The sequence below is a fragment of the Apium graveolens genome, chromosome 10 (assembly GCF_009905375.1).
Source record: "Apium graveolens cultivar Ventura chromosome 10, ASM990537v1, whole genome shotgun sequence".
NCBI lineage: Eukaryota > Viridiplantae > Streptophyta > Magnoliopsida > Apiales > Apiaceae > Apium > Apium graveolens.
Genome location: NC_133656.1, coordinates 154,378,527 through 154,398,337, shown reverse-complemented (window position 1 = coordinate 154,398,337; position 19,811 = coordinate 154,378,527). Strand labels below are relative to the sequence as shown.

At 33.0% G+C, this 19,811-nt stretch overlaps 2 protein-coding genes across 2 annotated transcripts; one reads left to right on the top strand and one right to left on the bottom strand.

Annotated features, from left to right (window-relative positions):
- Positions 1 to 5,841: 5,841 nt before the first annotated feature.
- LOC141691173 (uncharacterized) lies at positions 5,842 to 6,600 on the top strand. Its single transcript, XM_074495912.1, has one exon. It carries the CDS (start codon positions 5,842 to 5,844, stop codon positions 6,598 to 6,600), a length of 759 nt encoding a protein of 252 aa, XP_074352013.1.
- An 8,315-nt stretch (positions 6,601 to 14,915) lies between these two features.
- On the bottom strand, positions 14,916 to 16,357 carry LOC141692384 (transcription repressor OFP1-like). The gene has a single exon (XM_074497197.1). The coding sequence runs from the start codon at positions 16,183 to 16,185 to the stop codon at positions 15,109 to 15,111; it is 1,077 nt and encodes a 358-aa protein (XP_074353298.1). The 5' UTR covers positions 16,186 to 16,357; the 3' UTR covers positions 14,916 to 15,108.
- Positions 16,358 to 19,811: the final 3,454 nt, after the last annotated feature.

Here is a 19,811-nt window from a genome sequence, read left to right as displayed (position 1 = left end):
AGTGGTATCAGAGCAATCTGTTAACATACATACACTAAAGATCCAAAAACAATCATGTCTGAAGAAGCACAAACTCCAACCAAGCCCACCAAAACTGAAGAAACTCCAAAGACTCAAATCCATAATCGATATGAGACTATTAGGGTTCCCATACTGAAACCTTATGAGTATCCCATATGGAAGGTGAGAATGTCTATGTTTCTGGAAGCTACCGATCCAGAATACCTTGACAGAATTAATGAAGGACCACATAAGCCAACCAAGCTCTCTGTTGTAGTTGCAGATCAGCCAGCACAGACTGTACCAAAGGAGAAAAGTGAATATACAGCTGAAGATATCTCATCTATTGCAAAGGATGCAAAGGTAAGACATTTGCTGCACAGTGCCATTGATAATGTCAAGTCAAACAGGGTAATTAACTGCAAGACTGCAAAGGAGATATGGGATGCCTTGGAGATAAGATGCCAGGGAACTGATTCAATTAAGAAGAACATGAGGACTATACTCACTCCAGAGTATGAGCACTTTGACTCAAAACCTGATGAGTCATTAACTGGTTTATATAATAGATTTGTCAAACTCTTGAATGATCTGTCACTGGTGGATAAGGAATATGATCTTGAAGATACTAATCTCAAATTCCTTTTAGCTCTTCCTGAAAGTTGGGATTTGAAGGCCACAACTATAAGAGACAACTATGCTCTTGATGAAACTACTCTTGATGAAATTTATGGTATGCTCAAGACTCATGAACTTGAGATGGATCAAAGAAGCAAGAGGCATGGGAGAAAGTCAAGGACAGTTGCTCTTAAGGCTGAGGAGGAATCCCCTAAAGTGGTTGTCTCAAAGAAAGGCAAAGAAAAGGCTCTCATCACAAAGTCTGATACTGAGTCATCAAGTTCTGATAGTGATAAGGATTCAGAAACTGAAAGTCTATCTGAGATGGACCCTGATGAAGAGATGATAAAGCTGTGTGCTCTTATGGTGAAAGGAATCACAAAGATTGTATACAAGAAATTCAGAAGGGGAAAGAAATTTTCCAGGAAAGGTGCAAGTTCGGATAAGAAAGGTTTCAGAAAATCTGAAGGCAAAGGAGGAAAGTCTAACAGAGGAGATTACTCAAATGTCAAATGCTATAACTGTGGTGAGAAAGGCCACATATCTCCTGATTGCAAGAAAGTGAAGAGTGACAAAAGCAAGGCTCTTATCACAAAGAAGAAAAGCTGGACAGACACTTCAGATTCTAAAAGTGAGGTGAACTATACCTTGATGGCAAATGCTGATAGCAGTTCTGATGTTGCTGAGTTAAAGGTACCTCAAACAACTTATGCTTTTCATACTAATGATATTACTGAGTTGAGAAGATATCTTAAAACCGTGTTCATTAGTTATAGAGATCAAACTTTAACATGTGAAAGATTAACTTCTGAAAATCTTGCTTATAAAAAGAGGAATGATTATTTAGAAAAAGAGTTAGTTATGTTCCATCAAACTCTGAAAGATAGAGATGATGCTTTCTATGTTGGAGATGAAGTGCTTAAAATGAATGAATCTCTAAAAACTGAGTTAGAAAAGGAAAGAGAGATTATCAGGACTTGGACTAACTCTGGAAGAACAACTCAGAATCTGTTAAGCTGTGGAAATTGGAAAGAGGGCTTAGGTTATGGAGATGATAAGAATAATAAAGGAACTGTAGAAATTGAGCCTATAATTGTTAAACAAAAGCCAAAGTTAAATCCTGTTAAGTTTGTAGCTAAATCTGTAAAGTCTGATTCTGAAAAGATGAAAGATACTGAGACAGAATTTAAGGTTGACTCAACTCCTGACAAATTTATACAGGATAAGACAATTGAAGTTAACATAGGCTTAATGATAAAGAAGCAGCTTAAGCATAAGCTGAAAGATGTTAAAAATGTAAACAAGGTAAAGCCACCTAGGAAAAATAGGAATGGAAAGGTAGGTGTGAATAAAAGCAATGATTATAAGCCTGTTCCTAATGCTCCTAGAAAGAAATGTTATAACTGTGGAAATTCTAACCATCTGGCTTCTTTTTGCAGGAAGAATAAGAAGATAAACTCCTTACCTTCAAAATCAGGAGTTAAGAGTCAGTCTGTTAGATATAGGCCACAAAATCCTTGTTTTCATTGTGGTATTTTATGGTATTCCATTTATATTTGTAAGGAATATCATAGTTTGTACTATGATTATTATCAAATAAAACCTTCTTTAAAGAAAGTTAGCATTATTCCTTCTAGTGTAAGTTCTGATGCAAAGTCTGATATTGTAAATTCTGATAAGAAAACTGTTAACATAAACTCTAATGCTAAATCCGCTGTAAATGTTAACAAACTTAATAAGGCCAAAGGATCCAAGCAAGTCTGGGTCCTTAAAACTAATAATTAGTGGTCTTTGTGATTGCAGGGCAATAGGAAAAACATCCTAGTTCTGGACAGTGGATGTTCAGGACATATGACTGGAAATAAAGTCCTGCTATCAGACTTTGTGGAGAAAGCTGGCCCAGGTGTTTCTTATGGATATGGCAATATGGGAAAAACTCTGGGATATGGAAATATCAATCTTGGAAATGTCATCATTGAAAAAGTAGCACTAGTCTCAGGATTTAAACACAATATGTTGAGTGTTAGTCAAATCTGTGACAGAGGTTATCATGTGGATTTCTTTGAAGAACACTGTGAAGTTGTAAACAAATCTACAGGAAAAGTTTTTTTAAAGGGATACATGCATGGTAACATTTATGAATCCAGGCTTTCAACAAGTTCTGATAGTTCTACAATCTGTCTGTTAAGTAGAGCATCAATTGAAAAAAGCTGGGATTGCACAAGAAACTCTCTCATTTAAATTTCAGCAATATAAATGAACTAGTCAAGAAAGATCTTGTGATAGGACTGCCAAAATCAGTATTTACTCCTGATGGCCTTTGTGATTCATGTCAAAAGGCAAAACAAAGAAAATATTCATTCAAGAGCAAGACTGAATCTTCAATTTTTGAGCCTTATCACCTACTACATGTTGATCTATTTGGTCCAGTGAATGTCATGTCTATTGCAAAGAAGAAATATGCTATGGTCATAGTGGATGAGTTCACCAGATACACATGGGTGCATTTCTTGCACACAAAAAGTGAAACTGCATCTATCTTGATTGATCATGTCAAATAACTGGATAAATTGGTTAAAGACTCTGTGAAAATCATAAGAAGTGATAATGGCACTGAGTTCAAAAATTTGATTATGGAAGAGTTCTACAAAGACCATGGAATCAAGCAGGAATTTTTTGCTCCTGGAACTCCACAGAAAAATGGAGTTGTTGAAAGAAAGAATAAAACTCTTATTGAAGCTGCACGAACTATGCTTGATGAAGCAAAGTTACCAACCTACTTTTGGGCTGAAGCTGTGCAGACTGCTTGTTTTACTCAGAATGCAACACTTTTCAACAAGCATGGAAAGACACCATATGAGATGGTGAAGAAAAAGAAGCCAAATCTGAAGTATTTTCATGTATTTGGATGCAAGTATTTTGTTCTTAAGACTCATCCTGAACAGCTATCCAAATTTGATCTAAAAGCTGATGAAGGAATTTTTGTTGGATATCCACTTTCCACAAAAGTCTTCAGAGTCTACAATTTAAGAACAAGGGTTGTCATGGAATCTATCAATATCTCTTTTGATGATAAGAATATTACAGGACATGAAGATTTCAATGATCATGATCAGCTAAGATTTGAGAATGAAGTTTTAAATTCTGACTTTGTAAATCCTGACAGTCTAAATCCTGACAGTCTAAATCCTGATACTGCAAACTCTGATGTCATTGAAACTGTGGTGACTACGCCAAATCAAGATGCACCTGAGCAGGGGGAGCATATTGAAGATACAACCACATCTCAAGAAGCATCAGAATCTAGAACAAGCTCTTCAAGTTCTGATTCATCAAGTTCTGATGGGCCAAGTTCTAATAATTCTGGAAAGTGATTAAGTCCAAATGCAAATCTACTCAATCATTGAAGGGTAAGGATGATGGAAATGATGACCAGGGAAACTCTGATAAGGGTAGAGGTCATGGTCAAGGTAAAGGTTCTTCATCAAGGACAACTAAAATTTCTATACAAAGAACAAGTTCTGATGCTGGGAGAAGAATAAGTTCTGATACTGGTAAAAGGATAAGTTCTACTGGACATATGGAGCTTGATGAAGAAATTTCAAAGAGATTATTTCTCAAAGAAAATCCAGGAATGGACTTTGAAAGTCTAAAGGAAGAAGAAGCTAGACTTAAAGCAGAAAATGTCAACTCCAAGTCTAAAGCTTCTGTTGTTGAAAAGAAACTTCCAAAACCTAAGGGTATTGTGATTAAGGAGAGGACAAATTCTGAGGCAACCAAAGTCAAATCACAAGTGGAGGTAGATCCAATATCCAAGGGAAAACAGAAAATTGATGAACCTGTAAAGGTATATGTGCTAATCATGGATGAAGAAATAATTGATGAAGAAGATGCTAGTCTTACTCTGATGAAAAAGAAGATTTCTCAACCAACCTCTGACATGACTCAAGTTGTTCAGAGTCAAGATGTAGTAAGTTCTAATATGACAGTGAAGCAGGCAACCTCTAACATAGCTCAAGTTGGCTTGATATCAGAAGATAAGGAAAAGGAAACCTCTGACATTGGTCATGTTAAACCTTCAAATATTCTACTACCAGGATTCACCAAAGCTCAACAGACTCAACCTTTGAAGACTACATCAAGTGGTTTGAAGCAAGAGTTGTTACAAGAAAGGAAGTAAGAGATAAATCAGGATTGGGTAGTTCTAAAGAGAAGAGAGTAAACAATACTACCAATGATCCAACTTTCTTGAGTGAACCAGGAGTAGGAGCAACTCATGAGAGATTGAATCAACTTGAATCTGTACAAATGGTTTATCACTCTGTTTTGAAAGAAGATATCATGTTATACTTTATGACAGATAGGAGGGTATTCCAGATCAGGGAGAATGTTATTCCATTGAAGTATTTTGAAGAATTGGAACATGTTCTATTTCTACTTCAAGTGAAAAACAAATCAACAGATGGTGCTGCAGGTTGTTTAAAATCAAATATTCAAAGGCAGAAGAAACTTTACTCTGTAAAGTCTGACAGGCCATACTGTCCTAAGTACAGATCTCACAGTGGAGAAATTGTTGAAATGAATCCTAATACTACTAAAATCATCACTACATTTTCTGGTATTAGAGCAAGTCCAACAGTCTCTTAGTGTAATCCTTAAAAATATTATAATTTATTCCACTCTTAAGGATTTAAGACATTGTATTGAATATCAACTTCAACAAACTTCCTTATAATTGATCCTTATAATTATTTTAATAATAAATTTAAACTTCACCTGTATTTGAATTTAATCAACATGTTCCCAAATACTAACTACTATGTTACTGCATATCAACACCAACAGATAACAATATCTAACGGGTCATTTTTCAACGATCATAATATGTAGGGGTCCTAAACACACACATCTGTGTATAATAAGTACAATTTCAATTGCCTTGTCAATTTACATACTTCTAATTATACATTTCCTGATGGATCCTCAAGATATAGTAACCTATTTGATTCATGAGAAAGAGGAGGAGGAGGAGGAGATGGAGACCACCATAGCTATTTATGCACAATCAAATCATCAGATGAATAACCAATTCGTCATTCTGGGTCAGTTGTCAATCATCGGATTATCAACCATAATAGAGCATCAGGCCATCAACGTATTTATCGTGATTACTTTGCTGATAATCCCACATACCCGGATTATATTTTTTGTAGAAGATTTTATATGCGAAGAAGTTTGTTTTCTAGAATTCAAGAAGCGGTTAAGTCTCATGATCTGTACTTTGTGCAAAGGTACAATGCTGCTGGAGTTCCTGGATTATCATCGCTTCAAAAAATAACTGCTGCATTACGTATTATTGCATATGGAGTATCCGCTGATGCGGTTGATGATTATATTCGTATTGGTAAAAGTACTGCAATAGAAAGTGTTCGAAGATTTGTGATATCAATTGTTCAAATATTCGGAGAACAATACTTAAGGAGGCCGAATAATGTTGATATTCGACGATTGATGGAGGTGGCTGAACAACAAGGATTTCCTGGAATGTTAGGTAGCATAGATTGTATGCATTGGAGGTGGAAGAATTGTCCAACTGCGTGGCATGGGGCTTTTTCAGGTCATTATCGTGAGCTTACTATCATCCTCGAAGCTATAGCTTCGCACGATCTTTGGTTATGGCACACTTATTTTGGCTTACCAGGGTCATTAAATGATATAAATGTCTTGGATCGATCAAATTTATTTTCAGAATGGGCCGAAGGTCGAGCACCTGAAGTTACATACACCATAAATGGCCACATATATGATATGGGATACTATCTTGCCGATGGAATATATCCCCCTTATTCAACTTTTGTGAAGACCGTTTCAGCTCCTCAAGGGAACAAACGAAAACATTTTGCACAAATGCAGGAGTCGGCTAGAAAAGACGTTGAACGAGCCTTTGGAGTTCTTCAAGCTAGATTTGCTGTAGTGCGTTGACCAGCTCATTTTTGGGATATCGAGACACTTAAGTACATCATGTTAGCATGTATAGTCATGCATAATATGATTATCGAAGACGAAAGAGATCTGCAAAATATAGATTACGATTATGAGACATATGATGAAACACCATCTATTCAAATATCTCGTGAACACACAAATACGATTAAGGAGTTTATGCAATTTCATCACCGAATCAGAGATAAAAGTGCTCATATTCAGCTTCAAAATGACCTCGTGGAGCACTTGTGGCAAAAATATGGTGGTTAGATATGAAAAAATTTGGGCAAGTCGCAACAGAAATGCTAACCGTTTAATATTGCTATTTTCAATTTCAAGATCTTATCTATCTGTATTGATTATGTTTCTGTTTCGGAGAATTTAGTTATATATGAACCAAATATGTTATTTCTGGAGTTTCTTGGAGATTATTTTTTTTCAAAAATCCTGTAGTTTTCTGGAGCAGAATGCTGCATTCTTTTCAACTAGAGCACATCTTGCAATTATTTTTTTAACTGGCTATATAGAAAGCTATGTACTGATTGTTGACTAGAATTGCTTGGTCAATATTGATATGGTAGCTACCTTTGGTCTGACACCAATCTGCAGAATTTTACAACACCAATCTGCAGTTTTTAGGAGATTTTTTGTTCAGAATTCTGCAGATTTTTTTTTCACAGTTCTACGACACTACAACAATACTGTGCTGGACATTTATGAACATTAGCTTACATAGAAAAATTTATTCAAAAAAGAAACTCATTGCCAATCTAAGCCAACACAACAACTTTGATTCCATAATTTGATTCAAGAAGAGAGCCAGTTCATACAAATATCTTATAACTTAGTGACATAACTTCACAAAAGATTTCTACACGAAGAATAAATTATTTAAATAGAAAAATGAGTGCGCCTTCTTGCAATGATTTCTTGTTTTCTTGAATTGAAATATTCAACTTCAATAGGCCCCATAGAACTTGTATCCATTGCCATAATTTTTGCATCAGCGTCATCTTGTTCATTGATTTCTCTTCTCTTTTCACGTTCATCTTTCTCCTTTGTTTGCATCATCTCTTTGAGGTGTTCGTTTCGTTGTTTTCTAGCTTCAACTTGATCGGCTCTCATTTGTTCTAGAATTGCAGCTCCGCCATTACCATCATACTCAGTTCCCACCCTCTTTCTTTTATTTTGCATTTCCTTGGCAGCCTTTCTTCCGATAGGTCTTTCATATTCTGAGTTTTCTATTGTCACACATTCTGGTGGGGAAGAAGATGCAAGAACTTCTTTCCGAGCTTTTGTTTTTTTTGTAGCGAACTCAGTATCTCAACATCTTCCAACAATGTTCCACATAAAAGTTAACCTTACAAACATCCTTGTACATCTCCTTTGCACTTGAAATCTATAAAGTTGACCATAAAAATTCAACAATAATTAAAGTTGACCATAAAGTCATACCTAAAAATATTATAATTAAAATTCAATCACCACGTATTCAACAATAATTTTCGATTAAAATAACAAGACACATTAAAAATAACACCACGTATACAATAAAAACAATCACCACGTATACAATAACCACGTATACAATCAAAACAATCACCACGTACACAATCAAAACAACAAAAAATTCGAATTAAATAATTACAATAACCTTGAATTTAAATACCATGAAAAGACAAATACATTCAAATTAAATACCCATAAATTCGAATTAAATAATTAAAATTTTGAATTTAATATTGATTTTCAACTCAATTGCAAAAAAAATTCATAATTAATTACCATAATAATTATCTACCAAATTAATTATTTCGAAAATCAACCCTAAATCATACGTTAATTACACTAAAAAATTATAAATTCGAATTTAATTTTGATTTTCAATTAAATTGCAAACAAAATTTGTAATTAAATACCATAATAACTAATTACCAAATTGTTTCAAAAATCAAACCTAAATCATACGTTAATTACACTAAAAAATTCGAAAATCAATCTTAATCATACGTTGGTTTAACCCTAAAAATTCGAAAATCAATCTTAATCATACGTTGATTTAACCCTAAAAAAATTATGAATTTGCTAAAATAAAATCATATCAACAAAAAAAATAAAGGATTGAAAATTATAAGGAAAAGGGAATCGATTATATACCGTAATTAAGAAGAAGGATATTATTCAAATCTCGATTCTGTGTCCGCTATCCTCCCCGATTCAATCTCGATTCTCGCTTCTGTCCTCCCCAATTCAATCTCGATGTGCCACTATCCCCCTTTCTGTGTTTATGTTTTGGATGTGTTTGTTGCGGCTCTGTGTTTACGTGTTTTCTCTATATTATATATGGTTTGTGAGGTACTTGGCAAAAAACAAAACGACCTCAGTCGCTGAGATTGTCCGTGAACCATGTTCAAGGGCATTTTTGTAATCACAGCGAACCGCGGACAATGTTAACTATCTTTTGTATATTTTTTTAATATCAACCTTTGGATCAACCACCTCACGGCTTAGAAAACGTTTGTTGTCAAACTGTCTCTGAAAAACGTTTAATAATATAGCGGAGGCGGGTATCTTCCAGCAAATTTTTACTTATTCAACGTGGTGGTTGAGCCTTGGAAAAAATCATTTGTCGAGATGCTTAATTATTGTTTTGTTTAAATTAAGGATATTTTAATTAAAAAAAATGAATCATGATATGTACACATAAATTGAGGGCGTACATAACTCTATAAAGCAATACCCACGTAAATGTGCATGAGTACGAATTAAAAATAAAATTTTGTTTTTGAATGAGGAGAATAGGGTGGATTTTGTTAAGATTTTATACATCTTTTTGTACCTTTCCACGTGCACATACTTAATTAAGAACCACAAATCCATAATGTCAATTTATTCCCCCTCTGTTTAATTTTGAGCAACTTGTTGTTGTTGTTGACTTTACATGACATTTGGCTTAGTCAAAGATACATGCACCGTGGTTGTAGCCCGTGGGACATTTGCTGTCCTACGATTCATTAAATATTTCACAACACCCCAACTGTAAGCTCTGTAATTTTCGATTGTGGTCCTAAGATAATTGATTAAAATGCTGATGAGAAATATTAGTAGGAACAAAGATTAATGTATTTTAATATTTCAATAATATGTAATATATTATTTTTATTTTTTCTTAATGTATTATAAAAAAAATTCATAAATATTAATTAGATATTAAAAAACAAATTTTATATAAGTTAATCCAAATATTGGTGCGAATTTTTAAAAAGATCGGAATTAAAAAAATAAGCGTGATAAAATAAAGAAAGTGGTATGCAACTATTTATAATATGTGGGTTCATTACTTCAAGATTTGTTAAAACCTATTTATAAGATATATAAATCAAATTATTAAAAGTAAAAAAACTTGACACAATTAAGCACCTCTTACGTATTTTATTTGAGCTATGAAGAAAGTCATACACAATTTTATGATATAGGGAAGACATAATTCCAACAAATTGAAATAAAGAACCTTTTTCCCTAATATTAAAATCACAAAATGGTGCAAATGATAATCTGAATAATTTACCGATCTATAAATTTAAAACAAAGTTATGAAAGCCGTGTATACGGTATTTGCATACATTATTTAAAAAATTTGACCGGATCTCTAAGTAATTTCATGTTGTTAGTTAGTTGGCAAAAGCAAGAAGACAAGGGAGCATTTCCAAAACAAATAATTGAAAACCTCTAGAAACCTAGCTACATACATTTTTTACATGAATCGAAGGTGCCAAATGCAACAACATTTTATTCCATGAAATAAAACATATAAGCATGGAGTAGCTAGCTTGATTGAAGGCAAAGCAACCCCCGAGCTTTACCAATAATTGATGGCAAAAAAAATGACAAGTAACAACCCTTTATAATATATATATATATCAGTATGTATATAATATAAATGTTAGAATATAGTTTTGTTTGTGTGCATGGAGTAGCGTGGCGGATACAACTACCTTGTTACACATTTTTCTGGTTTATTTGGTTCTCTTAAAGTGAAAACAGTTACCGGATTCCCCGCAATTTGTTTGTCGCCGGAATATTCTTATAACACTTTTTTTATATACGCAAGTGTGATATTATATTTCGGTGATTGGTGAATCACAGTCGGCGGGTCTTTTAAATGATGATGCATAATTAACCCTATCAATTTTGTCAATGCTATATGTTTGTGTTAATATTACAGAAAAATGTGGATTTTTTTTTAGTAATTCTTTCATTTTAAATACTAAAAAACTAAGAGAAGTTCCGAGTGTAGTTAACCGATATCCATGATGTCCCAAACACCCAGTTTCTCCCATTTCCCTTCTTGTGATTTTTTGTATGATTTACAAAATTAAATATCAACAACTCCAAGCAGAAACTCTTTTCAACCTAAATTTTAGGGCATGTTTGTGTCCCAAACTTATAAGTTATTTATAACTTATGAGCCTCTAATAATTTTATCTCATAGTGTTTTACCACCTAATTTATAAATTGAATTCATAACTTATAAACTAATAAGTAAAAGGATAATGTTTGGTGTATAGAATAGTATACAAAATTTTGTACATAATAGAATAATAACATGTGGTGTGTTATAATTCTGTACACCTAGCACTACTCTAAGTTAAAAGTTAGTAACAACATATTATTTCTCAACTTATTTTTTTTTTTGTTTTTATTAACTTTAATTTTAAAATATGTGTTCTATAATATTTTTCTAATTTAATATTCACAAATTAAGATAATTGTATTTTAATTTATTTATTTTTATTCAATTAAGTAAAAAAATTCTGATTTTTATCCAAACACTTATATAATTTATAAATATTCATCTACTTATCACTTGTAAGTCACTTATTTATTTTAAGTCAGAAGTTATTTATTTTAAAATTTCCTAAACGGACACTTAGTCTAAATTTTGATCGAGGCATTTTTCAAGTTTTTATTCCTTCAATTTGTCTAAATTTTGTCCAAATTCATATATTAATATTATATTTAACAACTATTTGTCTACTTTTATTTTAATAATAATATATAAGATATCATATTAATATAAAGACTTAATGACCATTTAATATATAACTTAATAAATTTGTTAATGTAATTATGAAATAATCATAATTACGACCAGTTGTGATAATTTTGGAGGATAAAGAAATAATGTATTTGATAATTCAATATTTTAGTTTATATTATATTTGAATCATAATAATTTAAGGTGTTTAATATAATTATATTTCATAACTATTATTTATAAAAAGTAATTAAAAAATTTACACAATTTAATACATATACGTTGACATATAATTAATAAATCAATAATATATCAAACTAAACCAAACCAAACATATTCAGTATAAATCGAGCGGTGACTCCGAGTATAAGATGTACGCAGACCATACCCTTATCCTGGAGAATGTTTCCGTGAAAACCCTCGGCTAAGTGTGCAATAAAAAAAGTGTGTGTGAAATATTAAATATTGATATTATATGAGGCCATCCATTTTTCACACGGGACTTATCTCGAACTGGATGTATATCCCCGATAATTCTGATGTTCAAAATGATTTACACAAATGTTAATTGAAGCTCGAAGGATTCTGGATCTGTGAGATTAGACAATCAATTTATCATCGCGGTCGCAGACTCTAATACAGAAAACATTCTCTGACCCCATAAGAAAAACTCAGCTTCTATCCCTATATCACTATATTCAACCGTAATCACCGCATAAATAACTCTGCAATTTTTATTTTTGCCGTTAATGCAAGCATACATGTCCATCAATTTGAAATCCAATGTTGATCCTTTTTCCCCACTTTGTGTCGATAATTGTTAAAGAAATTGTCGTCAACAGCTTGGTTGACTTGGATCATGGTTTTCTTTCCATGAGAGTTATTTTATAACGTAAAAATTATCTTTCATTGAATAAGATAATCCCTACTCTCGGACCCGTTTGGCGCTAAACCCAGTAAACACTAACATCCTCCGTAACCATGTATAAACGGATCTGTGAACTGAAACATCAACACAAATCAGTGAATTATCGATTCTGAAGTTGCAGGTTATGGTTGTTGGTAATTTGCAGGGTACGAAGTTGGTTTTTCTCCTAATCAAATCTTAAGTAATATGTAAAAGATAAAATCTTAAGATAAAATGTTAATATTATATATTTCTAAAAAAAGATTTAGTCCGATAATAGCAGAGACCTAAATTTATGTCAATTTTAATTCACTAGTCTAAATTGAGACGGTATCAGGCCGCTATTAGATATATTTAGGTCGAAATCGGTTCAAATTTAGGCTAATAAGCATTCTTGAGATAACTTAAAAGTAAGTTCAAGAGTGTCATAGTAAATACCCTATAAATATTATAAAATATATTGTTATATTGATTTAAAATAATAACTTATGTGTATGCCTTATTATTAAAATAATAATATATTCAACTCCAACAACATGATTTATGTTTGTGCCTTATTATTAAAATAATAATAAATTCAAATAATAATTGGAAGAAAATAAAAAATGTGAGAAGAAAGTGATGTTCAAAAAGTAGGGAAACAAATATTTTATAGAGAAAAATAGTATAGGGCATACAAAGTGTTGTCTTATTTATAAGGCACATGATATCATAGTGTTTTAGACACTATTGAAATATTGTTGGAATACTTAATTATTCAATTTAGGATATTATTCAACTTATCTAATAAGATGCATACCATATTGTACAAAATGTAAGTAATTTGGCTAAATAAAGTGGCAAGTGAAGTCAAAAAAACTAAGTGGCTAGTATGTAGGTCAAGAAAGGCCAAACGTATAAGCAGACAAAAAAATGGATAATGAAATAAAATATTACATGCAAATAATTGTAGAGTTTAAAAGCTTTTGATTCCTAAGGACAATATTACCCTCTCATAAATGTTTTTGAAGCAGAATACTGAAGAAACATGTAAATATTAGTCACTTTGGTTGTTTGTAGCATATAAATTTTGAAATTATGTAAAGTACTTTTCCCTCTCTAACAAGTAACTTTACATTTGTATAAATTCTTAAAGATTTTGTTCCACTAAATTTTCAAATTTTTAGATAGTTAGTACAGCTTTTTAATGTCAAGTGTAGTAAAAAGCTGAGGGATAGTACCTGGAGAAGACACTAGGAAAAATGGAAATAAAGGTTAAAATCTGAATTTTGTCCTTTAAAATGTAGGGTACCCTTTTTTAGGTAGAAAAATATTGTCAGTCCTTAATGCACGTGTGAGGCAATCTGGTCCATTTTGATTTTGTGTGTACTAAACATTTTTCTGTTAATGTTTCTTTTCTTGTGATTGTCAATGATTCAAAATAATCAATCAAATGAACTGCATAATTTGGTGTCCTGTTAATCTCTCAAAGAATGCTGCAGAGATGCCTAATTTGCACATAAGAAAATTGTTTTTCTACAATCTCTCGTTGTCACGTCGCGATCAAGTAGATATTACAGAATCCTAACAGATAGATTAGCTTAACTTATATGTAATGTAATCACTGTGTGCTGATCATTTCATCGTCATTAGCATTGCAGAAAGCAATCAAGAATCGTAATGTATAAATTAGCTTGTCGAGAGATTATGACCAAGTCCTGGGACAAAGTATGGCCAAGTCAAGATTACATTGTGTATGAACAGGAAGGTAGCTCCATTGCAGCACAGTGAGTACTAATAAGAGACGTATAACTGATTTTGATTTACATGGCAGCGAAACCAGGGTGAACACTTCCGATCTTGATACTAAACTACGCATTGCAGAATTTAGAGAGCATTCTAGTACTTGTGCTAGTTTTGGGTTAAATTTTGTTCATTATTCGAATTTTTGTCTTTAATTACATATCATTCGAAGTTTATTACGGTGAAAATTTGTCTTCTGATTCAACTTTTTGATGTAAATTTGTAACATAATATCATAGTTTTGTTGACTAGTGTTCTTAGATTCGATTTCTGGAATCCCCTATCGTCTTAAGATTTTGAGATACTGTATTTAGTAACTTAACATTTCTGGAGTGCTGTAGTGAAGTTTTGGACTATTCTAAAATCATTCCATCAACTCTGATTAAAATGCCAGTGTTACAAAATCTTTGCCTACTGGATTTCTGAAGCAACAGTTCAATCTTCTGCGTTAGTGTCGGCTTAAAAATGTATAAAGTTGGTCAACATTAAAGAACAAAAACACTACATTATTCATATGTAGGAACCTAAATTCACATTAATTTCCCAAATCAAGCACAGTGGTTAATGATGTTATCACAACAATATTGAAATTGCAGAGTTTAATAAATAAATAGTTATCATTATGGATTTAATTTACAATTTTCAACCTGATCCTCAGCTACTGAATAAATAAAATTATAGAGTCTCTACTCTAGCAAAGACTTTTATAGCTAGCTATTGCTTTGTTTAGCAGTAGATGATACAATTGAGAATCTCAAGTAAAATGGTAATAAAAAATTTACTTAAACCTAATATCAGTAATCTCAAACCAGATTTGCTTGAACACCTTGATGATAAGTTCATGATATTTATCCGAATTGAGTGAAAGATAACATGCAAGAAGATCTTCCAAGTCTTTTGATGTTCTGATATTGTACTCCATGATCATCTCAACCATTGAATCCTTAAAATCTCTGTGAGGGTCTTGTGATGTCTTTACAACTGCAAAACTCTCTGCCAAGCTCCTCCGTGCTATGACACCTGATGACACACTTTTCCGGTGATGGGCTTGAACAAATCTCTTGCTTGCGATTCTCGGAGAATTAGTCCTCAGCTTCACACCCGGTGAAGCATTACTCAACCTTTTGACAGAGTTTACACTCCTCTTTTCTTGCAAAGAAGAGTGTGAAGTCCTGATTTTCGACACTTCTACATCATTTTTATCAATCTTATTGGTCTTGGTAATGATAGGCCTGAGCTCAAACTGTGAAACTGAATCAAATGTTTCGAGTTTAGAATCTTTAGGCATAGTCATGCCAACGGGGATGTCGCTTTTGACCCTGCAATGACAAGAAGAAACCATAATATCAAATGGTTTGTCCCCATTTTCTGAAGGAAAAACAGAACGATCAGTTTCTTCAGAGGAGCAGCTATCAGTAGGATTATTGTTGTGGTGCTCATCCAGGCTAGCTCTGCAGCTACAATCAGTAGAAACAGAGGTGTTGAAAAGCAGCCTCGGCGATGTAGTTGATCTAATTGATGGCCTGTTTTTCTTGATGCTTCTTCTCTTTCTTGATGATTTTCTTGGTTGGTCTAAAAGCTGAGAAGCTAAATTGTTATCAGGAGTTGGTGGAAGGTCTCTTGTGAAATGGTAAGACTTTCTTTGATGGTGAGGTTGCGGCGACAACGCTGCCGCAACCCCTCCAGAAGATGGTGAAACTGATGAGGAGAATGTAGGAGACTTGGTTCTGGTATGGCTCTTTTTCTTGGACTTTTGCATGGTGTTATCATTTTTGGTCCTACTACTCATGTTTCTGAGCTTGTAAAACCAGGCATTTGGGATCATATCTGAGAACTTAAACTTGTAATTACCCATCAAAATTTCCCTAGAGGTAAATTCAGTTGGAGAAGATAGAGACTGGAGTAGATATATATATTTCCCCCCTTTGTGTTTTGAGTGTTTTGCTTTAATGGTTATGAGTATATTTGGAAGATGAAGGGGGAATTGAATGGACTTTTATGGGGTAGGAGTAGGGTCCATGCAGGAGGAAAAGTTTGACAAAGAAGCAAAAGGGGGGTGGTGGATCTATGATGCTTAATGGGCTTACTTTAATAACCAAATGAATTTGGATTCTTGTTGTGTTGTGGTGAATGGTGATTACTGTTGTTTGAGGTAATTCTGAAATCAAACCTGCACTCACTTTTGGATGCTTATTGTCTCCAAAAGTAACTATGGATTTGGCCAAGGGCCCTGATGTTTATGGTATTTATACATGATTTTCACGTGTACACACTCCAATATGTATTTTTGTAGATGAATTTATACACGGACGTGATTTCAGATATAAATTTATTATTTGCGGAATAAATACACACACAAAAATTGTAAATATTATGTCACGTCAGTATTGGTCCAACATAACATAATCCAAATAGTTGGTTTGGTAAAATTTTGTTACTTTGAACTTATTTGTTCATTTATCACATTCGTTAAATGATAAAATGACACAAAATTGACATTTTTACAATCAGTATAATTTACAATCCCAAAAAGTAGCTCTCTGTACTAAGAAGAAATCCTGAAAGCTTTATATACAATATTTCTTCAACCAAAATTAGACAGTAAGGTGTGTGAAGAAAGGCCCCAGTAAATCATTTTGAGTGTTCCAACTGGTTTTGTTCTATTTTTTTCCTCAAACTCCCCTTCGCCCCCCCCCCCACTTTCTGGTTCCTCAGAATCAGCTTACTGTCCAATGAACCCACTTATTATAAAAGTATGAGCTGTTTTCCTAAACCAACAAGTTTCTGCATATGTACGTCATTTTAAATATAACAGCAGCAATAATCATCAATACTAATAAGAGCAAATACTATGACTGTACTGGATTTCGAAATACAGAACAGATACAAAATAAAAAAGTTGTTGGATGAAAACAGAGGGTTCCGGAGATAATGTGGACAAAAGTAGATGATGAGAGTTTCAGTAAAATCTAAGAAGAAACATTTTAATGCATAGAAAATGAATTAAAATCTGGCAGGACTGCCCTTTCCTCAAATTTAGCTGATTGATATGCATTTAACACTGGACATGACTAGTTTTGTCTCTAGTGATACAAAATAAAATTTAGTGATTGAAGTTGAAGATCACCTACCTAACTTACTTAACCTCCCTTACCTGACAAAACCTACAATTAACAACATATGCAGGGGATGATGATTTTTGGGGACTGTTTTCCTATAATCTCAAAGTGTTACCATCAAAGAAATGTACTAGCTGACAATATATTTGCTCCTGCGATAAACATGCCGGGACGGGAAGAAGCTTCAGGTTCCTTTAAATTAAAAGTTCACAATGTGTAACAATACATACTGTTACCCACTATTAAGTATACCGTAATACCTATACAGACACTTGATGTGAAATGGATTGATCATCAAACTCAGATCACTATAATTTAATTTACAAGTAATGCAATGACCACGTCGACTTTATACATCCTTTCCAAAACACATGATGTTACTGCATATTAAAAATGTATATCATGTCCAAACAAATAAGCTATGCGACTCGCAATATTTATTATCAATCGGGTAAATTTTTTGTTTATTTATATATTAATTGTTTAACGTCTTGTGATTTTTGTCCTGTACTTTGTTCCCTCGGTAAGATCCATGTTCTGGATACGCAAGAATCCCCCTTTTCTTTTTTACCCCCGCTACAAAACATGTGGAAAGCACATATATAAGACCATGTCAAATTGTCAGTGTTTAAATAACCCGAGTTTTGTAATTTTGATGCTAAAATAATGTCATGAATCCGACTTGATTTTTTAACTTTTTGATGTGGTGGGATTATAAGTTGTCAATTATAATTTCATTTATATTTATCTCAAAATATAGCAGTGTGCTAAGATAACACAAGATATAAGATATCATTGGTAAGATAAATATTAGTTTTTGTTATTTAATATACATATATAAATATATATGATAGCATACTATTAGACTTACTCTAAAACTTCCTCTAATGAAGTTCGGGTTACCCTAATTAAGGAGGCGTTTAAATTCATTATGGAAATCATAATTGAAAATAGAAATAAAGGTTACGAGAATAACGGTTAATGGAATATAAATGAGATAAAAATTCAATGATTGTGTTGGATTTGATTTACCCAACTAAAAAGTATAGAGTTCTTATTTTCGATTATTAAATTGATAATATAAACACTATTTCGATTCTTGTTAATTATACACCTTATCCCTGAACTAAACACCCCTAGTGTTTAAAGCCATTCAAAGAGCAAGCTTTCTATATCCCTAGCCCTTCTACCATATTTACCTGAAATGTAGTATAATTAAACTGTGTTAGAATGGAAAGTAAACGAAAAATGCAATATTAAGGATATATATACTGCTCATCCATTTAGTCCCCTTGGCTAGAAATGTTAAACAAGTAAAGCTAGCTCAGGATTATATCAGAATCTGGTCTATTTCCAACAACGGGGATCAAGCACTAAAGTCATATGCATGCTTGATTTTATTATCAAACCAAAAACCTAATTAGCTTCAAAAGATTATCAATTTTTCTGTGGTGTAGACATAGGTACGGTATAAATTTTTATAATTTTAACTGTTTTGATTAGTAAACACTTTTTAATAAAAGTGGACCCCTGTATTTACAACAAAATACACAAATTAAAAACATGAATGTTTGGGAAATAGATCTACTATAACTTAGGTGGACCAGAGACTAACTCCAACATTACCAAGACTATATATAGATGTATCCTGGTTCATATATCCGATTGGTCCCCTGGCTAGCATGGGGACGAACAGTACCCCGAAACTAGTTATCGGCGATGGGTTTTCAAGGACTTAAAAATGGTCCCCAGTTAACCACCTTCTATAGAATCACAGAGCAAAATGACTGGTGGAGATGTGTTGAGGTCTTGAGGACAATGAAGTGCATGAATCACTGCGGGAATTACATCAACAATTACAACACATTTACCAACTACAATATATATGCAGGTGGCGATCATTTTAAAATTTGGTGTGCGATTCATTCCTTTTAAATGGATACACAAAGCTAAATGACCAAGCAGTACTGGCAATAACCTGAATGCGTACAATAATATTGGTCAATTAATTAAGTACTATCGTGTCAAATTATCAACATCTTAGGCTTACCATCAAAAAGGAAATCCACTAGCTAGGAGAAATAAATAGATAGTTATTTCTGTCTGCACCGCTAACACTGATTGATAGAAACCAAGAACAGAGCGATGCATGCTGACAATAAACTTTGCTTCTGCCATAAACATGCCAGGACGAGAAAGAAGCTTCACTGCTTCAGGTTTCTTAAAATTTAGAAGTGCACAATCCGGAACATATTGGAAACCACCATTAACTCATTAAGGTACCAGATGACGACTGATTAGTACTTTGTAATTCAAAGGCTCGATAGATATGTATTATATTCTAACTGTCAAAACAAATGGG